General features: G+C 37.5%; 1 protein-coding gene across 3 annotated transcripts in view; it reads left to right on the top strand.

Annotated features, from left to right (window-relative positions):
• The window catches only part of ANO2 (anoctamin 2), a 200,209-nt gene that overhangs the window by 33,594 nt on the left and 138,759 nt on the right, over positions 1-27,856 (top strand). For all 3 annotated transcript variants that reach the window (XM_069806801.1, XM_069806799.1, XM_069806800.1), the window contains exons 4-10: positions 8,394-8,492; positions 13,831-13,982; positions 15,228-15,282; positions 16,188-16,236; positions 19,516-19,571; positions 19,819-19,860; positions 25,454-25,518. In XM_069806801.1, coding sequence (XP_069662902.1) covers positions 8,394-8,492; positions 13,831-13,982; positions 15,228-15,282; positions 16,188-16,236; positions 19,516-19,571; positions 19,819-19,860; positions 25,454-25,518 — 518 coding nt within the window. The remainder of the gene's footprint in view (positions 1-8,393; positions 8,493-13,830; positions 13,983-15,227; positions 15,283-16,187; positions 16,237-19,515; positions 19,572-19,818; positions 19,861-25,453; positions 25,519-27,856) is intronic.

Below are 27,856 nucleotides of genomic sequence, written 5' to 3'. Positions count from 1 at the left end.
CCTCTAAAATATTTTTCCTAAGAATGCATTGAAATTTAAAATCTTTCAACACAAAATTGAATCATATTTTATATGCTTGTTTGTTAATATCCCAGATCAAGTATTGAGTAATGAAGCAATATTTTAAGGTGCTTTTCCTCTGGTTTTCAGTTTGGTATCCTAACCACTCTTTTTTTTTTTTTCCCTCCAAATTTTTTTTCTTGAGGTTGAGTCTGCTACAGTAGGGGTTCAATCTCTATTTCATTAATCCCCCTACTGGTAAGATGCCTGTTATCTGGTCTAAAGATTGACTTCCATGATCTTGCTGCTTCATCTGGAAAATTATTTAGGGTATAAATCTCTGCACAGATTAGTGTGTCTCATTCCCTCAAGAGGAATTACATTTTGCCCTTTTTAATGTTAACTCTTTGGCCTCAAGAAGTTTGTTGATTTTATTATTGATAATCAAGTTTGATATGATGTATTTTACAGAATATTGGCTTATTTGCTAGCTAATTTGGCACTGAATGTAGCCAGGCCAGCTGATTACGTGTTTTTCCATTGACACTGCCAAAATACAGGAGGTGGTAAAGTAGACATACTCCTCCCTTCCTCTTTGAGGAAGTCTGATTTGGGTAGGGTTTTTTTTCAATTTTACATTTTATTATTATTTCTGGTATTCTTCAGTCTCAGAAGATGTACTGTAGTTGTGATATGCTTTTGTAGCAAGAAATTTTTGTCAGTGACATAGGAGAAATTTGCTGATGAAGTTAGTCTAAACAGATAGGGAAGATTTTGCTTTACATTTGAAAGTCACATTTTTCATGCTGTAGTAACTAGTGGCCATAGATAAATATTTGGAAAATAACTGGGAAAATGGACTAATTTTTAAATCCAAAATGTGCATTCAGAAAGAATTAAAAATAAATGACCATCCTGACATATTTGTTACTCACCTCCATATAGGTTCTGCATTGAGTGCTGCAGTAATGCAGAGGTCTCTGCCTTTTTATATTTGGCAGACTTAACAATCTATTCTACATTTGTGCTTGAGTTTCTAACAGCTCATTTTCATTCTGTTGTGTGCCATTAAATATTTCCATCTTCTTCAGGGGAAGCATGCCTGTGTTTTTAGGCTTCCTGTATCATCTTCCATTCAGAGACACTTTCTGTCTATAGATGAGTGGGAAGATTTTGGTTGGAAAGGCAGCAATGCCATGAAGAAACATTGCAAAGGATGTGCAAAGTCAACTGTTTCATACCGCAGTGCTTTATCTAAGGAATTAAGGTTATATAGTTTCCTTTAAAGTGTTTTGGCCATATCTTTCATTCCAAGGTGTTCTGTTCTTTGCTTGTACAGACTAGTATATTCTTTAACTGTTTATGTTCAGAGGTGGGAGTAAGAGAGTAAAATACACAGGACATTAACACCATTGCTGTTCGTAGGAATGAAGAAAGAGAAAGGCAAACTGTCTAAATGTGTAAATTATTGCAGCTTTGCTTAAGGTCTGAAATTTGGACTTGAGCATGTCTGCTTCGTGTATTGTTGAGCAGCTAAAAATAACATAACTGTGAACTAGATGGAGTTCACCTCTGCCATCAGTGAACAAGCCTGTGCTTTGCATCTTCACACTTGTGCTTTGTGTGACTGGTGGTCTGTCAGGAGTGGGACAACTTCTTGGGGCTGTTGGAGATTGCTGCTAATTATTTGTAATACCTTTGCAAGACAATCTGCAGTCATTGATGAGGATCTCATTATGCTATACACTATACAGCCATAGAGTAAGGTAAATCTGTGTTCCAGAGAAATAATGAAAATAGAAAAGGGAAAGTTTGGCAAAAAGTAAAAGGACTACAGTTTTTGAAAGAAAATGTGGAAATTATAAGATGTGTAGTATGGCTATTGTCTGTAGCTGTAGAGTCTTATCTGTTTACTGTATTATTTGAGCACCTCTCAATCTGTAATATATTTATCTTCACAAATGTCTTTTGATAGAGGGAAATTCCATTATCTTCATTTAATCAGTGACAGAGAGAATTAAATTACTTGCCTACAATTACATAGATAACATGAGTAGGGAATTGCTCTGGACTGACATCTCCATGTCAAGACATTCTGGGTCTTGATGTCTCACCCAGACTAGTGCACTGCCCTTCCTTTTTATAATGTAACTGACACACACTCTGATAGGCACGCTTTGCGATAAACTGATTTTGTCTCTTGGATACAAAACATTAAGATCAGCAAAACACCAATCCTTGTACAGATAGAGATTCAATACATTTGGCACAAAACACAGACGCTTTCACAGTCGCTGTCTGAATCTGGCAATGCTGTGTCATTCCATCACGTGCTACCCATGCAGGGGGCCAACAGCTCAGTATTTGGCTCAGCTTTCGTAAAACGTATGTGACCATAGTTCTGTGATAGTAAGAAGAAATTACATTTTATTTGCACTATCACATCACATTATCATTTGCCTCGATTTCCAGGGCTGGTATCAGGAGAGTAGACATTAATTTTGAACAATTGCATTTGCAGACGTGACTGATCCATTTGGTGACGGAATAAATGGGAAGATGATTACTTTTACTGAGCTACTAGGACCTGTCTTTTTTTTTTCCTCTCTACAAACTGTCTCACTGTTGCTTTCCTAGTGTGGCTGGTATTACCAATGTCAGCAAAAGATGTCTGATTATATTAACTGAAGCCATTAGAAACTTGCTGTCTGTATGTGTCTGGTATTTTTCTGACTATTTAACAATCACAGAAGGATAAAATGTTTAAGGCCCAGATAGTTTGTCTTTTTAAGAAGGAAGTTTACATGCTTCAGGTTTTATAATTTATGCCTTTCCATATCCTATGTATATTTTTTTTAAATCATAAGAAAGCTTAGCAGTTCCCTTGGACTCCCTTAGACTGTAGTTAATCACTTCTGTTCAGCTTCTGTCTACCCTTCAGTGTTTCTCTTTTCTTCCTATTAAGATACACAACAGAAATCTATTTCTTGGGACAAGTATTTTAAAATAATTTATTTCCTTTAATATATACATTATATATAATTATATTCCTTTAATATAGGATGAGTGATTTCATGATGAAGAAATAATGAGAAAGACGTACTAAAATGAAGCATTCAGCAATGAATTTTGTATTAGCAGAGTTGCTAGGAGCGATGTGCTAACCACAAAAAAAGTCTGAGGCTCTCCCAGAGTATAATTACCAGTTTTGGCCTTTTTGTTGTCTTGACTGTGACTGACAAATATGATGCTTTTAGCATGATATACTTTAGTTCATATTAGAGGTGTCTAAATAAATTGTTGAGAACATTTCATCTTGAGGTGACATGGCTGACACATGACAAATGGGCTGTCTGAATGAAGTAAGGTGGGAGTCAAACTGGCCTGACAAAATAATGACACTATGAGAAATCTTTGAGCTGGACATGCAGTACTCCAGCTTTTACATGCCGTGCTTTTGCAGAGCAACGGGACTTCTCCACAAACTCCTGTTGCAATACAGAATGCTCCACAGTGCATCTCCTCAATCTGTGGCCTGTCCCTGCAAGGGCTGGAATTGAGAAACTGTGAACTGGAAGAGATTAAAGCATGGTAATTGTGTTATAGTGGTTCAAAAATATTCCATGTTACGGTTGGACAACTGTAACTGTCAAAGTGGGTAAGAAATATGGATATGCCACTAAATCTACAAAGACAAAATTCTCACTTGATATCTGACTTCTGTAGAAACTCAAGTTCAAAGACAAATCTAAATATTCAGGCAGAGAGAGCTTTTCTACTTAGTCTAGCTAATATGCTTGTCTAGCCATGTTTCAGAACATTCAGCTTTTAGTTAAAAAGAATTATCATTTTTTTGAGTTTTCACTAGCCAAATTAGAGTCTATAGGAGTACATTATTTATATACATCTATATGAGAGCTTTCATAGTTATCATGCATCTTTTTCTGCTATGGCCTTGATGATGATAAGTTTGCAATAAATCTTAGACTTGGAGTTGATGCAGGTGCTAATGTATTTTACTGTTAAGGCATGAAAGATAGAAAAAGTCTCCTTGGAGAAATTTGAATTTTATTCAGCCTATACATTTCCATTATAAGACAGAAAAAATGCAATGTAGACTGCTGTTAAAGTCCTGCTTTAAACTACTAGGAATACATGATAGACTGAAAGAAATATCTGATATATTTTTCTTCATGTGCTGATTGAAAAGCAAACCAGACCTTCCAGATTTTCTTCCATTTGACTTTAATGCTGAGTTTTCCTATTGAAATGGGAAGGCCTAATTCAACTTTGCAAAATAGAAAGGAAGCCAAGATATAAATATATCTTGAATAATTCAGAACCAACTTCCACTCCTGAAACTTACTGGAAGAGCTCTGTAATATGGAATATAGATTTGATGAAAAAAGGATCATGAGAGCAACAAATCTGTTTGTCATCTGCATAGCAATACTTAGTCATTTGAGAAATATAATCAGGGAGTGCAATGATATAGACATAGAACAATGCAGGGCCAAGAGTAAAGTCCTGTGGGACATCAGCTGTAAGTGAAAAAGGACTTGATTAAGGATAGCTGTATTAAATAACAAGTGAATGGTCAGACAAAAATAATGCTAGCCAGCATAACATGTTAGCTTTAGTGACACATCTAGAGTACAATGAATAAGCAATGGTGATTGTGAGTATTCAAAACAGAAGACTGACAGCATTTCATTAGGGCAAATATTAAATTCTATTCACGAACACATGCACCTTGATCATTTCAGGTGACTAAACAAATGACACCATTTAGTGGATGTCTCCAGTAGACCTTTATAAATCCACTCTGGCAATGAGAAAAACAAGTTCTAACTTTTGGTAATGTCTGCAATACAATAAGCACTCTGGGAATAAGTTAGATGAACAGATCTTCGTCAGTCATCATAACAATAGTGCCAAAAAGGACATGCAAACAGACAACTGGAACTACTGCAGGCTTGAAAAGTGGGGAAAGGAGCCTTACCAGAGGAATAGCTGGTATAGGATTTTATTTTGGTGGCTCAGTAGAAAACTAGGTAGACGGTTTACCCCTTGAGATATGGTATGAGATTGATGATTTAAAATTGATTTTAAATTTCTTTGATTAATTTTAATGTTGGGAAAACACAGGAAGGTGTGGGAAACATGGTTCTAGAAATCCCAAGCTAAATATTCAGCAGTCTATTGTTCTGCACTTTTTGTTTACCATGCAACAGGAATCACCTGGTCCTGTTTTCCCTACTTTATTTACTTTGCATTAGTCTTTATTAAAATGATCTCAATTTCCTATTGTGGGGTGATTTTTAAGGCTTTTAAAGATTTTTAAGGCTCTGATTCCTCAGCATCTGATATCACTTCATGAATAGCACAACTTTCCAACATATTTTTGTTCAAATATACAAAGGTCGTATTCTTCATCTGGTCTTTTCTCTCAAATTATCTGACTGATTTTATTTGCAATCTGTGTAGTCACATGAGCCTGAGCTGGAAACAACCAATTAGATCAGACTGTCCCTCCTCTTGCCAATGTGGAATATAGTCCCCCAGACAGAGGACATGCGCTTGATTTTAGCCAAAAGTCAAGAAGAAGCCTCCTGATCTTCACCCACTGAAATTTAAACTCTCATCTGTTATTAATACATTTTCAGCGAATAATTACCAGAACATCTGCTCATGCCCAGTAAATTTTTACTTCCTTCTCTTAAAGCTGACTTCCCCAGTGGACTGATGAAAGAGACGTTCTGCAGCTCATTCTGCTCTTTAAAAGTGATGTAGTGATCTTTGTAGTTCATGTAGCAGCTATAAGGGAAATAAAAGCAAAATGATTGCAATAAGAATAGCAGGATTTCTGTCTAACTCTTTAAAAAAAAATAATCAGGAAGCATTATGAGACATTCTGCAAATGCACGTTTGGTGTTTGCATGAAGTTGTAAGCATTTATACAGTTTGAAAAGATTAAATACTGGTTCTAAAATGCTGATGCCAAAGTGATATGGCACAGCTTTATTTGGAAGTTGATATAAATTGTATGCAAATAAAAAAAAATCACTGGCTGAGAAGAGAGGCTTTTCTGAGGTAAATGTGCTACAACAGTCTTTCAGGTTTAGACATATGTTTAGACTGTGACTCATATTTAAAACTTTTCTTAACGCAAGCTTTTCAGAAAGAGAAGTCGATTTCCAACAGGAGATGCTAAGTTTCCATGGATATGGCCTATGTTCCCGAAATGTAGAGTTGATGCTGTTTGTTGATTACAGTGATGTTAAGCTATGTCCATTAACATTCTTTTCTGCACAAATGCAACTGTTTGTACATGTAACAGGCAGCTACTCACAGGTGGGGCACTCCAGGTTTGCATTTAAGCCCAACATGTAACCCAGCTATGTTTCTCATCAAGTTGGACACTCTGCTTCAGTTTCCTTGTCTTCTAAATTTCAGGATATATGAGGGAATGATGTTTTGGGTTTCTGTGGCGGAGTTTTAGTAGCAGTGGAGGGGCTGCAGGGGTGGTTCCTGTGAGAAGCTGCTAGAAGCTTCCCCAGCTCCAATTTGGACCCGCTGCTGGCCAACGCCGAGCCCATCAGTGGTGGTGGTAGCCCCTGTGGGCTAACGTATTTAAGAGGGGGAACCTGCAGTGAGTAGGGGGATTGGAATGTGAGAGGAACAGCTCTGCAGATAGTGAGGTCAGTGAGGAAGGAGGGGAGGAGGAGCGGGGGAGGACGGGATGCCCCTGCAGCCCATGGTGAGACGGCAGGCTGTCCCCCCCCAGCTCATGGAGGGGAGTGGGGGAGCAGATGCTCCCAAGATGGCCGGGATTCCTTGGGAAAGCCTGCGCTGGAGCAGGCTATGACTGAAGGACTGCAGCCCGCAGAAAGGACCCATTGGAGAATTTCATGAAGGACTGTCTCCCGTGGGAGGGACCCCACGCTGGAGCAGGGGAAGAGTGAGGAGTTCTCCCCCTGAGGAGGAAGGAGCAGCAGAGACAACATGCAAGGAACCGACCCCGGCCCCGTCCGCCACTGGGGAGAGGAGGGAGAGAGAACCGGGAGTGGAGTTGAGGTGGGAAGGTGGGAGGGCTGGGGGGAAGCTGTTCTCAGGTTGGGTTTTACTTCCTAATGTCCTTATTTTGATTTGATTTGTAGTAAATTAAATTGATTTTGTTTCTTCCCCAAGTTGAGCCTGTCTTTTGCCTGTGACCATAAGTGGGGAGTCATCCCTCCCAGTCCTTATCTCAACCCATGAGCTTTCTTTGTATTTTCCCCTCCTCATCCCACCACAAATGTTACCAGCCGGGCTTAAACCATGACAAATGAAAATGGACGTTCATGCTCCCCTGAAGGGAGGGGACTGTCCTGATCCTTACACATGTGTGGGTGGGAAAATGTAAAAGTGACAGTATGCCCTAGCACCAAAGCCCCAGGATGCACACAGCTACACAAAGATCATTAATCATAGCATTAATCAAGCCTTTAAAGTCTCCCCCACCCCCTGTCCACTTCCATGTCCTTCCCAAAATATGTCCTCATATCCTCTTTCTAATCTCCATCCCAAATTTTATTCCCTTCATTTCCACAGTAAGCATTCATCTGTACAATTTAGTGATACAATTTCTTTGTGTGCATTGAGGAAAATTCTTTATCAACATGCCTACATTTCATTTTCATGCTTTTGCAGGGGTTCTGCTTTCTGATCTTAGAGTGCCTTTGTGTAGTTCAGATTTGCTATCAGGACAGCACCCTCTCAACAGCCCAGATCGCAGCAAACTGGAGGTGCAGAGGGTGTCCTGTGTAGTCTTCTGCCCCTGCACAGCATAACCAGTTATTTACATAAACATTAGGTTCATGTCTCTCTTCTCAAGTTAAATTTGAATGTTTTGTTTAGGGTTGCTACTCCAGCTACAGATATTCAGGGCAGTAAATCTTGGGCCTGACCCGCTGTAAGGAACTACTAATCTGAAGAAGTGTCCAGGAAATAGTTGGGCAAAGCTGAAAATGGGAACCTAAAGCAAAATCCACCCAGAGCAGAAGAAAAGTTTTTTCTTTGTTGGTTCAGATGGGCACAAAAGCCCACTAATGAAGTCAGATCACTTACAAAATATCAGAGTGTGGAAGCTGTAGCTGGGAGGCTTCTGGTTCACCTAACTGCAAAATCTGGAACTGTAGCCTTCTGTCTTCATGGTGCACATACAGCTACACTGTAGGCAGTAGATTAATGGATTTTAGAGCATTTTAAAATTCAGCTTTTAAAGTCACTTATTTTAAGCCTATTTGTAACAGAAGTTGCATGATTTAGTTGGAGTTGACATCTTGAAACCTTATTACTGTATTCTGTTCAATAATATTGAAATACGTTGTTTTCACTAATTTATGTTTCAGAATAAGAGCCAAGGATTGAGTTTTGTCCGTATACATGCACCTTGGCAAGTACTTAGTCGAGAAGCTGAACTCCTTAAAATAAAAATGCCCACTAAAAAGGTAAGTATCTTCCATTTTCTATCAACTAGTTGTATGACTGGAGGAGGGTGAATCAGAATGGTAGTTAAATGTATAGAAGCCCATGGAGTTATTTTATTTCAAAATCAGAGCAAATGAACTGTCAGGCTTTTTCTTTCACATTACTAATTATTTTGAGATTATTTAATCAGAGTCATATGTAAGATGGGATTTTCGAAGGGGTTTTCAAAGGCCACAGAGGCAGCTGGCTGCCATTTTGCGTTCAGAAGAGTGATGAAAGAGGTGAGTTTTAAGGAGGGCTTTGGAAGCTGAGAAGGCAGTAGCTATTTGGATTTTTGTCAAGGAACTTTCCTCAAAGGTGAGGGAGTATGGAGATAGTATGATAGCTGGTCATTGCCTTAAGATTTCTCTGAAGTCTGGGGATGCTGAGAACCTGTTTTGGTGGTATCAATGACTTAGTGAATTCAGACTTACCTATTGTCATTAAAACTTTGGCTCACTATCTTTACAGTCTTTACAGTCTGCTTTCAGCAGAGTTGCTGGCAAACATTGTAAATTCTGAGTAGCAGATCCCAAAATTTGTGGTCCTGCAATGATTTAGCACATTGGCTAACAACTCCACTGAAGTCAGCGGAACTGCCTTGTGCTTTCAGTTAGTGGTACTCATCAGATGCACTACTGAACACTTATTTCATTGCGTTGTCATTAGAATTAAAGGACAGGCTGATTTTATTTTCTTTCACAAGGTTGGTTGTTTTTTGTTTGGTTGTTTTTTTTGGTGGGTTTTTTTTTTCATACTGATTGTTTTCACCCAGCGAAAGTTTAGTGTTGTTCACATCTCGTGGTGTTACAATCTGTCACTGTTGGAAGCTTGACTAAGCCAATCTTGTATACTTTTACTGTATTGTGTTTGCACCCCAGGAAAAAAAAAATCTGGTTACTTCAAATAAATCTTTGAAAATGAGTAGGTTTTGGACAGCTACAGTACCTATGTCCTTTCTGGCATATCAATGGATGTGTAGGCTCTTTCTAGAAATAGACCCACGTATTCAACTCCTCTCTGATCCCTTCCCAGCTTTGTTGCTTTTGTGCATTTCTAGTGTCTACTCATTTCTCAATCCTTCTTCCCTCATCGGAATTTTCCCCACCTAGATTTTTGTAGATACACTGAAGCAAATTTTACACTGTTTGAATTTACGAAAATTGCCATGATATTGTTCTGAGTTAAGGTCTGTCCAGGAGCTTGTAGTCTCCAATGGACGCCCTAGTCATTCACTAACAGTTCTGCATTGCCTTCTCTTCTCTGAATGGGAGAAGAAATGCACAGTATATCATAAGGCCCTAAAGACACAGAATCATCTGCGGGAAAGACATCTAAAAATATTGACAAATTACTTCATTTAACCGATATATATTATACCTTATTTATAGCATCCTTTACTTTAAAGCAACAGATTTCAATGAACCAATCAGATCTCTGTACACTTCATGTTGAATGAAACTGCCACAGAACTGACATTTATTGAATAGTATGACAAATATTCGAAGAGTAAGTGAACATGTAGTCATTGATTAGGCAGTTATGAAAACAGTGTTCAGGTTTGTACTTGTAATTTATTTTGGTGTATAGAAGACAACAAAATGAAATATGTCTACCAACAAGGAAACCAGATCTCAATTTTCCTGAAAATTCACCCTAGGGTAATAAGTTGTTTTGTATAACTTAAAAGTGATACAACATATGTAAGGAGAAGATTGCTGACAACTCTTGTTGACTACATTATTTTTCTATTATGTCAACTGCAGAAATGGAGTACTACCAGTGCACTACCAGAGAGCAAGCATGACAGGAAATCTATGTTCATGTCTTACTTTCTTTTGCAATTAAAGACAGTTGGAAGTGGAATTTCCTGTGAAGAAAACAAAAAAATGCTTTGAAAAACTGAAATCTTTTATTTTGAGGATTTGGCACTACAAACTGAAAAATTCAGCCAGTACCCACTAAAGAGAAAATTCTATTTTTGTTCAGAGAGACAAAAGGTTATTTTCAAGGCACATTATGTACTTTCTGTGACACTATTCTTATTTATTCAAACATCTAATGAAACCATATAGAAGGCATTTTCATGGAAAGTATTTATCTACCTCTAAACATGATGAATTGGTTGCAAAAAATTTTCTTTCAAATGTTCAGTCTTAAATCATCTTTCAGGACAAATGACATGCTGGGAAAAGATACTTTTTGAGCAATTTTAACTCTATGTATACTTCTGGATATGACAATACAGTTATTTTTGATGAGTGAGAATGGGCCACACTCAAATATAAGTATGACAAACAAACAGTGTGAGAAAAAACAGGACCAGCTGAAAGCATTGGTCCATTCCCAGAGCTATGATGTCTCTGGTGTTAGTGAGATTTGGTGGAACGAGTCCCATGACTGGACTGCTGGGATGGAGGGCTGTAGGCTCTTCAGGAGGGATAGGCAAGGCAGGTGAGACGGAGGAGTTGTACTGTAAGTAAGGGAGAAGTTTGGCTGTGCAGCCCTTGCAGTTAGGGATGATATGGTTGAGAGCCTCTGGGTGAGGATTAGGGGGATGGAAAACAAAGCAGATGTCATTGTGGGTGTCTGCTATTGATTGCCCAGCCAGGATGATGGGACTGATGAATTACTCTATAGGCAGTTAGGAGAAATTTCTGGATCGGTAGCGCTTGTCCTTATGGGAGACTTCACTTCCCAGACATTAAGTGGGAATACCATGCTGTGACAAGCGAGAAATTCCTGAAGTGTGTTGAAGATAATATCTTGTCATACATATTCAGTGAGCCAACTAGGAAAGATGCCCTCCTAGGAAAGATGCCTATTTGTGAATAGAGAAGGACTTGTGGGAGATGTGATGGCAGGTGGCTGTCTTGGCCACAGTGATCACAAAATGATTGAGTTCAAAATTTTCATTGTAATGAGAAAAAAGGTCAGCAGAGTTGTTACTCTAAATTTCAAGAGAGCAAACTTTAAGCTACTCAGGGAGCTAGTTAGCAGTGTCCCCTGGGAATCTGCTTTTGAGGGCTTAGGAGTCCATGAGTGCTGGTCAGTTTTTAAGAACCATCTTTTAAAAGCACAGGAGGAGGCAATTGCAGTGTGTTGTAAGTCAAGCAAGTGGGGCAGAAGACTGGCTTGGCTGAACAGGGAACTCCTCATGGGGGTCAAGAAGAAAAAGAAATTGTACTGTCTCTGGAAGCAAGGTCAGACTTCGCAGGAAGACTACAGAGCTGTGGTTTGCATGTTCAGGGAGCAAAGAAAAAAGGCCAAAGCTCATCTGGAGTTGAAACTGGCCAGTGTTGTGTCAGACAATAAAAAGTCTTTTTAAAGTATGTTAATAGAAAGAGGAGGTCTAAGGAAAATATTGGACCAATACTTGTTGAAAATGGTCACCTGACAAATAGGGATGGAGAAAAAGTGGAGGCCTTCAATGCTTGTTTTTGTCTCAGTCTTTAATATTAATGATAGACCTTGGGCTGCCTGGTCCTCTGAGTTGGAGGACCACAACTGTGGGAACAGTTTGTGGACACTGAATTTGTAAGGGACTATCTGTATCAGCTGAAAGTTCCTAAGTCCATGGGGCCTTATGGGATTCATCTCAGAGTACTGAAGGAGTTAGCAGATGTTACAGCAGCACCCCTTTCAATCATCTGCCAAAGGTCTTGGGAGTCTGGGGAGGTCCCCGCTGACTGGAAGCTAGTCAGTGTTATTATAATTTACAGGAAGGGTTAGAGGGAAGACCCAGGAAACTACAGACCTGTTAATCTAACCTCAGTACCTGGAACAATTATAGAGAAGACCATACTGGGTGCTATTGAAAGGCATCTGAAGGGCAATGCAATCGTCAGGCACAATTAATATGGTTTCATGAAGGGAAAGTCCTGTCTAACTAATTTTATATCCTTCTGTGATAAGGTTTCCTACCTAGTGGATGATGGGAAGGCGGTAGGTGTCATTTTTTCTGAATTTCAATAAAGGTTTTGATAGTGCCCCTCATAGTATCCTTCTGGACAAGTTGTCCAACTGTGAGATGAGCAGGTACATGGTGTGCTGGGTGAACTGGTTGAACAGCAGGACTCAAAGGGTTGGAGCGAGTGGGGCTGTGTTTGGCTGGTGACCAGTCACCAGCAGTGTTCCTCAGGGCTCAATTTTATGGTGAGATTTGTTCAATATATTTATCAATGATCTGGATGCAGGAGTTGAATTCACCATGAGCAAGTTTGCTGGTGATACTAACCTGGAGGTGCTGTTGACTCTCTGGAGGGACAAGAGGCCTTGCAGAGGGATCTAGATAGATTGGAGCATTGGGTTATGATTAATGGAATGAAATTCAACATGAACAAACGCTGGATTCTGCCCCTGGGTTGGAGTAACGTTGGTCCCAAGTATAAATTGGGAGCGGGGTGGCTGGCGAGCAGCCCTGAAGAAAGGGGTCTGGGGGTCTGGTCGGCAGCAGGCTCAGTGTGAGCCAGCGGTGCGTGCCCTGGCAGCCGAGAGGGCAAACCCCATCCTGGGGGGGATCCAACACAGCCTGACCAGCCGGTCAAAAGAGGGGATGATCCTGCTGTATTCAGCGTCGGTGCGGCCCCACCTGGAGTACTGTGTGCAGTTCTGGGCCCCACCATGTCAGAAGGATGTGAAGGTCCTTGAATGCGTCCAGAGGAGGGCAACCAAGCTGGTGACGGGGCTGGAAGGAACATCCTATGAGGAGGACATAAACTCCTGTTTGGTCAGGTTGTCTGTGTTTCAGGATAAAATACCTTCATATCTCTGAGAAGCTCCCTAGCACTTCACATCAATCTGAATCAGCAAAAGCTAGGTCCTTGCTCTTAAAACTGCCACATAGCCATAAGCCTGGCATCCTCGCTTCTAATGCCATGTGTTCATGTGCTCTTAGACCATACTAGCAAGTATTAGCTAGGAATAATTTATTCTGCTGGGAGCAGTATAATTGGCAGCAGGTAAAGGCCCTTCCTGCTTTGTCTGCTTCCTTTATTCCCAGTTACAAAGTCAAAATAATTACTCTGCCTTTCCATCATCTCCCTGCAGGTCCTAGTTTAGTTAATAAAGATGTTTCTTGTATTAACAATTCTGCACTGAGTTTTCTTCTGGAATTAGCCTGTTAAGGACAAGAACTTTTTGGAATTGAAACCCTTACAGATTCACATGTGTGCTGTTTTATGGGAATATATCTTCAGAGAAGGCACTCATTTTAATTACAGATTTAAACATACGTGTATAGCAAAATCTATCTTTTTTTTTTTAAGTTTAGTGCATTTTTGAAGTGACATGCTAATGTACAATATTTTATTTACTCAGATGTATGAAATCACAGAAGAAGGGGGAATACTCAAAAAGTTAAATGAAATATGGTGCAAAGTGACTGAACCTCTGCAACCCCAGGTGCCACAACAAGAAAATACCAACATGAAAAGCCTGTCCTACCCTTTTTCCAGAGAGAAAATATATTTGTGAGTACTTTAAATTGTGTTGAGCAATTTAGAAAGCTATAACTTATCTTTTTATATGTTGTCATTTTTTCTACCAGTATTTCAGTCAAAATTCAGAAATTCATTGAGTATTTCTGGAAATCCTGTGGAAATATCCAAGTTGTCACATTATTCCTGGATAGTACTTCCAAGTGATAAAAGCATATGTCTACATAAAACTAAATTTATTGAAGGCCAAGTAAATAGAACTAAAGTAAATGAACATGCGTTGGCACTGAGTTCAGTTTCAGTGGATTAACAGAAATCTAAGTTGCAGAGACTTTCTGCCAGTGTTCTACTTCCTTCTGCTGGATAAGGCACTGGCAGCAGTGCACCAAATAAAATATCTATGTTTTTAGCTTGAACTGTAAAAATCCTACCACCAGATTCCTGATCGTTTGGTTAAGGGCATTACTGCCTGTTTTGAAAAAAGAAAGAACTAGTAGAGAACTGATAATATTTTTCCTTTTGATAGATTTATTATAGTAATTAAAACTTGCCTAATAATATGCGGATAAGGAATTCTTGACACCTGGCCTTTCACTCAGAATAATACTGGGCCCAGTTTGACATTAAACACTCCTTTTTTTCCTCATGGGTGTCTCCTTGTATTTATGGCTGATAAATAAAATTCAGTAATAAATATAATGACCCACCATATCATTTATTGTCCTCTCTGACAATTTTAATTAATACTGAATACAAGTCAAATTGATGGAGGGGAATAAACTGGGAATTTCACATATGATGTTTTTAAGGTTTAAAGGAATGCATAATTCCAATGGAATGGTTATTTGAAAGCAAGTGAAATGTTGACTGGTTAGTTGTCTGGGAAAGAGCAATGAACATCTGCATTAGGCTAGTTGAAACCTAATAACAACCTCAGAATCTTAGAGTGCTGAGGGTATGTTATAAGGAAAAGATTAAAAGGTCATCTTGTGTAAACAATAGAGAGGCTCTCCTTACTCAAAAGGCATTTTATGTTAGTTAATATTTTTCCATTTTTATGCCCACCATCATTGCAATCCAGGTAGAACTCTGAATGACTAGGTCTTAAATAGCAGAGTCTATTATGCTGTACTATTTCATCTATATTTCCTTTAAACATCTGATTTTCTTACTTGCTGTGGTTTCTAATGAATTCTGAATCAGAATCTTATATGTTGTCTTACTTATTACTACCATGTCTGAAAACATAACGGATTTTTTTTTCTCTCAACATTTTAGGTATAACATTAAAGACAAAGACACCTTTTTTGACAATGCTACCCGCAGCCGAATAGTAAGTAAACAAAAGTAACATATCATTGACTTCTTGTGCTGAATGGCATTTGCTTTAATACTGAGTGTTGTTGACTACTTTGCTAATTTCATCAGTTTCTGCAGTTCTCTGTTGCTGCAAAACACTAAGCAGTTATAAATATGTAAGAAATACCTTTCTGGCCCTCCCCAGTGGTCCAGGAGTAGGAGATATTATGTAGGGAAACACTGCTACTGTCTCCTCTCCGTTGTTCAAAGTTGTTATTAAGCCCTGCTTCCTAATATTTAATGAGATTTATTCCATAAAAGGACGTCCTCTACAGTTCTATAGTAACTTCCTAGCTCCAGCAGTCTTTGGCGAGAAACCTTGTATCATGTTCCTGAGATCCTGCTAGGTCTCCAGCAGGCTGGTGAGGCAAGATTTCTCTTCACATATGCAATGCCAACTCATCCCTAACATAATCTGTTTCCTGAGGAATAAAATGTTCATCCATACACACTTGGATTTCATAGATAGAGCATACTTACTGATCACTTTATGTGCATCTTGAGGTTTTACTTTCAAACGTGAAAGTGAAATGTTTTTTTAAGAAGTTGGATTTTCTTGTGATTTTCTTTAGTGTAAAATTCTCATTCTACCTGAAGTCCTTATATTTCATCTAGTTTTATAAGGATGTGAGACAGCAGGATTTAGTGTACAAATGTTAGGGCAGATAATCTACTAGTAAGACTTACCATAGCATTGTTAAGTGTTAACTAGTGGCCTCAATCATGCATTTATATATGAGTGACGTGTATGATGTAAACGTATGTGCAAATGAACTCTACAGAAGCAACTTATTTTAAAGTTTTGTTTTATTGCTAGCTCCATAATTAAAATAATGCTAAAAGATGATTTGTGTGTTGTATCACTGTTCTTTTCCACAGGTACGTGAAATTTTGAAGCGCACGTCTACAAAGGCCAGAAACAGCATGGGTAAGAAGGAGGGAAGATAATTATATATGTTGTTTTGAAAGGAATTGTTTAAGTATCTCACGGAATATTTATTTTTCTAGCAGAACACAAAAGTATGCTGGCACATTTTCACAAAAAATAGATTGAAACAAATGCTTTGTCTGAGGATTAAAATCAGAATTCTGGTCCATGGTTTGGATAGGACATTGTAATGGAAGCTTGTTTTTCATTTCTACAGGTGTAGGATCTGGCACATAACTTGCATTTCTTGAGTTGTTATAAAATTGGATTTGATTATTATATGATCTGCTTTTGAAAATTCAGATGTCATCTACAATATGTTGTATTATTTCTCCCAGGAGCGGATTTTTCTTGCCATTTCAATACAATAATATATCTTTCCAGGTTATTTTTGTCACTGCAACTTTAAAAATTATGTCCATGAGCTACATAGTGAAAAATATGATTTAACAATGACTGTTTTGAAGATATTATGTGATACTTTTGGGGTAACCTTGAAATATTTGGAGCTTTTGTTTTCCTGAGGTTCAGAACATTTACAGATGTGCTTACTCTCTTTTCTCTACTCTTTTCTTTCATCCATTGTGATATGATGACACACATCTCCCTGGTGGCAAAGAAGTGCTCCTTGTCTGGCATGTTTTCTGGAAGTCTTTCTGTAAGCTTGTCCACTTATGTGCAGATCACAATGTCCTAGAAAAATGTACTTGCAAAGAAAATTGTGCTGTAGCAACAGATTCCTGCACAGTCTTGGTGTAACTTTGTGCTGCAGTAATAGATTTCTTTGGTATAGCAGCTGGAGTGGAAAAATAGATTAATTTAGGTTCCCCTAAAATAGAGATACTTTTTTTTCCAAATTATATAAAAAAAAAACCCTAAACAAAATACTTTCTCTTTTTCAACCAAAAATATTTGGCTTTGCCCAAGTACAAACATTTAAATTTATGATTATTACACTGTTTCCTTTAAAAAAAAGAAGAGATGTTTGAGAAAATGTTAGGCATTCTTAATTTCTAAAACATTACTCAGCTGGTGTGTGTTTTGTTCACTGTTTGCTCGTTGTTCTATGTTTTGATCTGCTCAAAGGCTCTGGTGGGGCAGTAGAGAGGAATGCTACCTTATTTTGCTGGATTGCTCCACTGGCATCCAGGGAACCCTCCTGGTGAGTGGGGAGCCCATGCTTTCCCTGGGAGCTGTGGAGCCTGTGCAAGTAGATATTCTAGAGTGCAGGATTTTAGAGACAGGGCAGTGTAAGGTATGTAAAACAAGAAGCTTGAAGTGCAGCAGGGACTTTAAGCCTGTTGACATAAAAGCCAGCCCCCAGAGCTGACACTTTGCCAAGGGATCCAGAGAGACTGCATAGAACCTGTTGAAACTTTTAAGATTTTTTTAAGTTGTTGGGCTGAGAGAAAGCTTGAAAGAAGCAATCAGTCCTACAAGGACACAGTAGGTAGGGAAAGAGCACTTTACCAATTTTTTTTTTTTTCCTCTTAAAGTTTTCTCTTTTAATAACTTGTTCTGGTTTATAGTGTAATAAAAACCATCATTAGAGATCAAAGCACTAGTAGTGATTTTTCAGGCTTTTTTTTTTACTCTAAGGGGAAAATACAGGCTGATCCACTGCAAGGTCAGGTCAGCTCAAGATCCCATTTGACATGAAGCAAATATTTTAACCCTCCTGTCCTTCCCATCTTTCTGGCCCATAGCCAAAACATGTTTATGCATCACCTTTCACCTAAATATAATTGTTTCGGTCTTCTGAGATCCTCCCCGAAAAGTCCTATGCTTCATATGATGCTCAGGTTTTCCCATTTCACTGGGCTTAAAACCACTCATCATGAGTCATCCTTGGTTTATTCTGGGTTTTTTTTGTTTGTTTTTGTTTTTTTTTTCAAGATTCCATTGCTTATTTTGCACAAGAGGTAGGACAGTGATGTTGGAAGTACTTGTAGCAGTCTTTGGTTTTTATAAACATATGCTTCATAATATAATAGGAGGAAAATAACATTTCAAACACATTTGCTTATTGATTTTTACATCTGTGTAAGGCTGAATCTGATTCCACTTCTATGACATTAAACAAGGAAGGCATATTTTCTTCTAGCATAACTCTGAACTGTTGTAAACTTTCCAAATATGGAATGCTTTCAGTAGAAGACTTGACATTATCCAAACATGAAGATTTCCCAATTCTATTAATGCATGTGGTGGTATGGGTATTTGTGTTTGTACCAAGGAAGAAATGTATTGGTAACGTCTATCTAGCATCTCTGACCAGAGGGTTTTTCCCAAACATTTCAGAATGATAGTTGTGTAATTTGACTATGGAATTTTTTCATCCCTAAAGACAAGCTAGCTGGTTACTTTTTACTGGGTGTTGAAAACAAAGAGGTCTGGAGTAAACTACTAATCTTAGCTTTAATTGTAATCTTATGGAACAATTGTTTTTGCCTGCAGAGACTGAAGACAGAATGGCTATACGAGTCGCAGGTCTTGAGGGCTGTTAGTGGTGTTGTGTACATCTATAGGTGCTGGGGATTCAGTTGCTAAAGCCCTTGTAGTATGTGATCACTGTGATAGTGCCATGTCCCTGTATCTTCCTGTACCTTTCACCAGGCTTTCTGTCTGCAATCTTTAGGACCCAGCAGTTTTTGTCCTGGTGCATCCAGCTTTCCGGCATAACTGTGAATTTGGTGAGCACAAATTGATTTAACTCCTGCAAACAAAGCAGCATTGTTTCAAACTGAGAAGGATGGCGGTATCTATTGACATGAGGAAGGGTAGAAAACCCTTCCTTGGTAGGCATGAAGGGTAGAAAACCCTTGCTTCAGTTAAAATCAGACCTGATCTAGTATTAGTTGACAGAGAGTAAGAGTAAGGGTTTCTTCAATCACAAACTTCTGTGAAAGTGTTTTTTTCCTTGTTTGGGTGTGTCAGTGGGGTTCCACGGTTCTGATCATTGTCAAGCTTGAAGAAGGACTTCCTCCTGCTTTCCTCCTCAGTCACATGCCTCTTTGCTATCAGGATGAGAAAGTGGTCAAAATAGTCTTTGTATCATACTAGTTCACTCAAGAAAAAGCACTATATGGAAATAAGCCTTCCTGTGAAAACATGTTTTCCATAGCCAGGTACTTCTGGGTTGGTATATACTCATCTTGACATGATTTTGAATATTTTTAGTAATACAGCCCTTTTGTAATGTCGTGAAATGAAATCTGTAATAATCTTTTCTGTTTAGCTGTGCCTAGCTGTTGACCATCTTAATTTTTTTTCCTTTAGGTATTGGCACATTAATAGCAAACAATGTTTATGATGCAGCATACCCACTTCATGATGTATGTATATACTATTAAAAATGTAGTTCTCTGATGGTATCACTCAATAGTGCATAGACATTAACGTTTATTGCCTGTGACAATGAAAATATACTCTAAGCGTGTGATTCCAATATGAAAACTCTTACATAAGTACATTTCAAGTTGTGACCTAAAAGTAAAATCAAGAATGTAGGAACAGCTGAGCAATCATTTATTGAATTTTATCTGTTTTTACATCAGCTATTACATTACTTTCTTTCTCTAGGGTGAATATGAAGGCCAAAATGACGACATGAATGAAAGAAAGGTAAAATACATTGCAAAATTAGTTTTGTATTAGATTTGATGTGATAAATGTGAATTAATGTCCTAAATGTTATTGTAAAGCATTAGCCAGTGTTCAATCAAGTAAATGCTTTTACAAATGCACATATTTTTGCATTACTTACTTTCCTGTATTTCTGCATATAAAAAATTTTTCACAAGACTTTTTTTAAAGCCTTCTTATGAAGTATTTCAGTGAACTTAATTTGATATTTACATGTTAAAATGCTTCCAGTTTCCCTCTGCATGCATAGACAAGATTTTTCAACCTGTGAGGAAGCAAAAGTTGCTAAATAACTTATATGATTAGTTTTTTTCCGTAACTAGATGGTACTATAGAACAATAGTTACTAGAATACAACAAAGCTGTATTTTTTCATTTGATTGTGCATTCAATTAAATTATGTGCAATTTCCAAAAATCTGCTTCCAATTATTTTGTAAATAAAAAGTTTCTAGCTATCAAAAGACTTTTGAAAATGTATCATCCACCAACTGTCTGCACAAGAGAAATGGATGCATAATCAAAGACTTTGTGAATTCAGACTGGTTTTAATACTTATGCTTACTGTTAGAAATGAGCAAAACCTTTTAATTGCTGTAATCAGTTAAGATCCGTTCCATGTTGTTCTCTAATGTTTGCGCTTTTTTTGTGATATACGAACAATAGGATAGGAAATGAAGAGGGAAATTTGTGGGGAGAGAAAGGGGGGGAGGGAAGAATGAAAAAAAAGAGAATGTTTGGATGCCTAAAATATTTACTGTACTAGAAACTAAATTGCATATATACTTGGTGATTTGTAAATTATTTCATAGATGTTTTTAACTCTGTGGTATTATATGTTGGTATGTACCATCTGTTGCTTGAAGGAAAGGTAAGAAAATGCCATTAATTTGGCAAAACACAGTGTAGTTCTCAAGAGTGTAATTGCCACAAATGATGATTATTTAAGCATTTGAAGTGAAGACTGAGTTCATAGGTCATACAAATAAATTTGATTTCTCCAGTGCTGGTTTAGAAAAAATTTGAAAATATAATCTTTGTAGTTTTTGGTAAATAGTGTTAACATTTAGCCACTAGATGTCTTCATGTGCCGTATACAATTTAAATTAGTAGATGAACCTTGGTAAGCAAAAGACACAAAGTTGGAAAACAAACTATAATGAAGCTTGTATATTTATGTCTGTTATTTCAAACTTTTTGTTCATGAAGAAATTGTCTACTCTGCCCTTGCAGAATTTTCTCTGAGTAAGTTGTAATAGTGATACAGTAATGGACTCGGAAAGTCAGCTACGTAGTTTACTGACTTACAAGGTTAGCAAAATCTTTAAAGAAGGGTACATGAACATTAGTCAACGGAGGAAGATTGGGTACTGTGGAATAGGGGGGAAGAGGGCCTAAAAGGACTAGTGTCTGGAAAAATATTCACCCTACTAGCTGTATTTTGTGCTGCCTTCTTTTTATTCTGCCTATTAGGCTCAGTTATGAAGTGTTAAGTATTAAAAACATAAAAGCTTCTTTCCAGAAATACTTCATTGATTATTCACATATGTCTCTGCTGCCTAGCCATTGAATCTGCTGTAGTATTTCTATGCATAACATCATCTGTTTTCTATCTGAATCTAATAGTCCCAGTGTTTAATTTCCTGAAAAGCCCTGATCAGGTTTAAAGGAAAGGGGGGCATTTTTGAAATTTTTTTTTCTCTGCCCCTTTTTATTTTGTCCGTTTTAACTTATCTGTGACTTCCATTTCAATTGTCTGTTGTATAAGCCCCCAAAATAATGAACTGAGCCCGTCTGGGACACTTATGCCAATAAGCAGCACAAGTAATTAAGGTTTATGTACCAGTTCATAATATAAAAGGTTAATCCTTATTAGCCCTCTTCAGGACTTTCTTGGAGAAAATGCACGGTGAAACAACGCTTTTGTCACATCCTATGAGAATTAGAAATCTGCAGTCAATGAAACCCACTCTTTTCCTAAGACTGTTGGTTGGAGTAAAGGAATTTCCCTGTTTTAGTGTGATTTCTGCTCTAGAAAAAAATCTTTTTAAGAAAGCTATTGCACAGCAGCATGGTATATTCGCCATGAATATAAACACTGACTTGGTCATCTTTAAGCTTCTAGCCCACTGGCAACTTGTAACCCTTCATTGCTAGCAGTATGTTTGACATTGAGAAATACATGAAGGCTTTGTTACCTATCTGGGAAATACACTGTTATATACTACAACAACATCCCTAGAATATTAGAAGCAGATTGGAAAGTGTTATTATAAACTTATAGAAAATATTGCTTTTAAATGACGCTGATAAAATACAATAAACTGTACTACAAAACTCTTCCTAGAATTCCTTTCAATTTAATAAATGTCATGAAAGGAAGCACATTCCAGCTTCCAGATTAAGCTTAATCTTGTAAAATTGCAGCGTTGGGACTGAGGTTTAGTGTGGACAACACACGTGAATGGAAAACATTCATTCCACAAACTCACCTTCAGTGCTATGGCTTTTGGAATCAGAATAACCTGTGTCATTCTGTAGTCTGACATAATACATAGCAACCTGTTCCTCAATGGACTGCAATTTTAGAAAGACCTTTCTTTTTGCTCTTCAAATTCCATTCTGGAGCTATGTTCAAAACAGCTTTTAAGTAGTTTTAAGAATTTAATAGCATTAACTTTCTTGGTTTGTATATTTCAGTGAATGCATCTATTAGTATCATTATTTACGGAAATAAATAAAATTGTAGGTAATGTTGTAGGGTAATGGCAAGGGGTGATTTTGAATAGGTAACCACAAGTATTCATATGAAAATATCAATATGGCAGCCAGGGCAATCCTCTTCAACTCCTGTTGAAGCCAAAGAAAATCAAACCCCTCATTTCTTTCCACAAGCACAAAGCATTTTGCAAGACTGTGCTCTGTAAGAGCAATATTCTAAAGCCAAGACTCCACACTCCTTGAATCTCATTGCCGAATTCCCAATTGCTTCAACAGTGTAGGGTTTACTCCCTGATCTATGAACAGAAAATACTTTATGCTGTATCTTTAATGAGTATGCAATAACATAGCTGTTCACTTAAATGGTTGCAAGCCAGTTACGATATTCTGAACAATAACACTTCATCGGGTGCATGTTGCAGAATCCAGGTCTTAATTGCTCACTTGATATTAATTTAGTTCTTTCACATAGCATCTGCAGGAGGAGAGGCATTATAAACAGTAGAAAAATGTGATTGGAAAACCACAAAATATGTCAAGATAAGTCTGCAGTTACAGCATCTGAAATTTCCCCACACTTAGTTTAATTGTGCTGTTAACTTCATAAGATGGTGTAGCGTGCTGCTAGCTGTCAAAATGGACCATCTGACAGATGCAACTACTGACGACTGCAAAAACTATATGTACATTGTTACTAACATCTTCTCCAGCTCTTGCATACTTGCATAACTCCACTGTGCAATAATCTGTTATTTACTGGGAAAAAAGCGCCATGCTTAATAAGCATCTATTTTGCAGATAGAACTTAAGAGTTTGCAATCTAGTCTGCAAATAAGCTGATGATTTCCACATATTACACATTTTGAAAAAAACCTATGCCTTACTGTTCTAAAATTACTGATTTTGACTATCTTTGGAGTTCCTTTTTTTCTGTTAAAGAAAAAAAAGTAAACAAATATTTAATTTAACTTCTCTGCAGAATATCCTCTGTATGTACCTGGTTGTGTATTCGTGTGCATGCGTTTCTCAGTTTGTGTCTTCCTCCCCAGCAGATTTAAAACTTATTGTCCAATCCTAGCCAAACTTTACAGAAGAATAGAAGTCTCCAAGGTATTAACCCAGCAATTACGTTGCTTCACATTAACTACAATTTCCCTGAGAGAGGTGAGGGACAGTCAGTTAGTGCTCACAGCAAGGGAGGAACTGAAGTATGAGGTCATCTCTTGGAGCCAGTGGATGTTCCACACAGAAGCTCGTTCTCTAAGCACAGTTTCGTCACTACTCCAGTTTTGCTAGGAATGACGTGGTGCCTAATTTTAAAGGAGCTGACCTCACCTCTTACATGCTGCTCTTTTTCTGGACCCCCTCCACTTCTTTTTTGAAAAGAGGGGCAAAAGGCTTGACACCTGTCTTTTTGGATGATACAGATTTATAATCTATAAATAGTGATGAGGTTAATTTAGTTTCATTTATCATCATATTCTAGTTATTTGTTTATTATTTTTTGATGCGCTCTGTACTTCAAGAAATAGTTTTCAATGAGCATGTTGTCTTAAACTGTCTACAGTCCTTTCATAGCATGAAACTGTGAAAGGAACATAAACAACTCAGGTGGTTCCACAGAAAAAGTGACTCTTTTGCATGGGACTGCCCTGATTTTTATTTTCCTCTGAAGATAAGATATGGTGAACAGCAATCTAACAAAAGATCATGCTGATGTTTCCTCTGAGCTTCCTTTGGTCCTCACATAATTCTGGAAAGCTTCATTTTTTAGTGTCCTTTCTGGATTATTAATAAATTCATACACAGTTATAAAATGTACGGCTATCAAATTAACTCTTTCACCAAATTGTAAATTGCATGGTAATTTCTATCCAGCAGCTGGCTTTTGTTTCACAACAGTGTGATGACTTTCACACCATAATTACCAGTTTCCTTTACAGCCTCTTGTAAAAGAGTGTCAGAGGTTTTTTTTTCTTTTTGAAAGTTCAGCAAAGTTGTGTCACATCGCAGCAATATAAGGGGGAACAAGGAAGACTATGATAGTCCCTTGCCTGTTGCAGTTGAGTGTATTGTGGTTAGTTTACCACAGGTCCAGAAATGTTTCCTTTTATCCCTGACTCTGTTCCTGCTGGTTTCCTCCCATTGTAAGAAGTTTCTGCAGGATCTGTGCCTTCCGTTGAGCTGTCTGTAAGCTGTGGGTGAATTTGCATTTCCAACAGTAAACCCGTGAACTTCTGTGTCCATGTGCAGCATGGGGAGAGAAGGGGCTTTTATATGGGCTCTACTGGGCATAGTAGCCGCAGGAGCTGAGCAGGAGAGCAGACTAGTTGTGACACAACTATTACCTCTTGGTATGTTTTCACATACCTGTTTACCAGTTTGGAACTCTTACCTCAGTTCACTTCACCTTGGACCTGGAAACACTGGTCATTACTTATCTATGGTGTGATTCCAGACATTAAATAAATTACATCATAGGAGAATTTCACTCTGTAAGGATTATTTCTAGCATCTTTCCAAAGATTTTCACAAGACTACAGCATCTTTTATTTTTCCTTTTGAGCCTTTCTATTTAACATCACTATCTAATAAATGTGGTGGGGAGGGGGTAGTTGTGTGGAGAAAGACGTGTGTACGCCATCCTCACATTGCTGGCTTGCTTGGAGTCTTCCATAACTGCCTGAAAAACGTACTTGGAAGTTTGGATTGAAGCATGGGAAACTGCTTTTTTTGGTACATATATTTTTAACTCTTAGAAGATGTTTGTAGAAGCAGATGGAACCACTTGTTTCTAGTTAATTTTCTGTTGTGTTTTTTGTTTTTGTTTTTTTTTATTTTTTTTTATTTAGTTGCTGTATCGAGAATGGGCAAGATATGGAGTATTTTACAAGTTTCAGCCTATTGACCTCATAAGGTAATACAGACTTGTATAAAACACTAAGGGACCTGGTTAGCTGATACAGATTAATTAAGTTCCTTCCAGTTACTTCAGCAAATGAAATCTTGGATTGATCAGAGCGTTAAAAATAATGCTCTCACTGTTTTTCTGGAGCTCTGATGATAGTTTACTGCAGCAAAAATACACTAAATAATAACATACCTTTGTTTTTGTATAGTGCTGGAATGTCATGCTTCAGATTTAAAAAACCCAAACATTAATTCTTTCAAAAAAGAGGAATTCTCATTTACATTGATGAATTTTTATTGGAGAGTATGGTCACAAAATCTGGTGAATAATCAGAAGCTGGTGTTCACATCATGAATCAGTGTGAAAGTATTTGACAGTTTTGAAATTGATTTGATTTTTTTACTCCTGGTTTTACAAGTTTTATTCATCTGAGCACATCCATATGTGTTCCCAGTGTTTTTTGTATACTTTGAATTTTGATGTTACAAACATAGAAGAAGTTGGGCTTAAAATAAGACAAAACAAAACAACCATGCTTTTTAAGGAATTTTGACAATATCTCTACAAGAAAGCCAAACCAAACAAAAACTTTTTTTGTTGTATGCTACAAATGCTGAATAAAGAAAAGGAAATGTTTGTGAAAACTGCTGGCTTGAAATATTACGTAAGTTATATCTAGGAATAAATGAACTGTGATATTAACAAACAAACAATAACAAAAAATCTGTTTCTGGTTAATTTGTATACAAAAGAAAGATGACATTTGTTAGCGATAATCTTTTGAATAATCAAACTCCAACTAGGTTTTAATATACGATCCGCCCCTACCTGCAAAAGCTGGTGTTAGTAATATGGATAATCAATAACCTTTGTAAAATGCATTTATTGTATTTTGAGTTAAAGTTGAAATACTGCATATAGTGTTTCAAAGACTTAACCACTAACTGTAACATGAGCAGAATTGCTCTTTATTGGGAGCGAGATGTTTCAAATTGGCAAATGGGAGGGACACCATCAAATCTTACTGAGGTTCTGCAAAGCTTTGAAATTTCCTCTTTTTTGCCTTAATGTTTTTGTGCAGGATTTATGTACTTTTTGAATACAAGTTATTCCAGGCCAGGCTACTGTATGGAATAGGTAAACTCAGAACAAGATTACAACACCTGGTATGTAGTTAGTAAATAGTACAAACGTTAAGTTAAACTGTGACTGGCAAGAGGAATTCTCAAGTTTTACCAGACCTGACAGATCAGCTGAATTAAAAATAGAGGTACATCTGCTTACACTCCATCTTCATTTGTATTTTGCTGTCTCCATTATAATGTTTCATTACACTGATATGATTTCATAGAAATTTTGTGGTTTAACCTTCTGTGAGAAAGAAAAAAAAGGACCAGACATGTGCAATTGATTCTCTGTTCTCAGAGATGATTGTGCTTGCTTTTATCTTCCATACTTTGCTTGACTACAAGTTTGACTGTTACCACTAAAATAAATGTGTTTTTTATTTTCTGGGTAATGTTAGAGCTTTAGAGTATATATACCTGAAGAATTACCACCCTTTTCTTTCTGCAACTGAAGTAGGTTTTTGCACTTCTGTAACATGGGGGGGATTTGAGCTCAGTCTCAATGTAGATACTTATTCCCTTGCAAACATCAGCCGCACTTTGTGGATTTTGATAATTTACTGTGATCCTTCTTTCTTAGACTGATTAGATTACACTCAACTTTTTTCTGGTTGTGGGAGCACTGGGTAACTTAACAGTTTTATACTCAGGCTTTGATGGACAGAAGAAGCAGCATTTATTTTGCTTTGTCCTCAAAGCCTGTTCTGACTGACTTTTTCAAATACATTATCTCTGTTGAAGTACGTTGCTTAAAAAATATTTACATCCCCAAATTAATTAGACTTTTTAGTCTAATTTTTAATACAACTTGCAACAGTATAAATCTTTTTTAACTATTCCTGTTTTACCTTTATTCAGTAAGAATGCAAATGAAACTCATTCTTTAACTGAAGTGCCTATGCTTGAAGACTAAGTATGGCACTGTAGAATTATTATAAATCATTCCTGGTGCTTCAGTACCTTGCTTCTGGCCATACAGTTGTTGCCAAGCAATTGTACACCAAAGTTAGGAACCACATATTTGTTATGCTCACTCTTGGCACAGACTGGGGCTTCTCTGAGGTCTCTTCTAAGGTCTGATATCCCAAGGGAATGCTAACTGCATAGTCAGTCTTAGAATATTTCCAAGTTCTTAACAACATAAAACCAAATAAAGGACCATTACGATACTCACTGACACTTCCATTAATCCCTGTGTCTTAATCTGTAAAAGTATT

This window comes from Haliaeetus albicilla, chromosome 19 (assembly GCF_947461875.1).
Source record: "Haliaeetus albicilla chromosome 19, bHalAlb1.1, whole genome shotgun sequence".
NCBI classification, from domain to species: domain Eukaryota; kingdom Metazoa; phylum Chordata; class Aves; order Accipitriformes; family Accipitridae; genus Haliaeetus; species Haliaeetus albicilla.
Note: the sequence above shows the minus strand (reverse complement) of the source record. Positions and strands in the feature narration are given on the sequence as shown.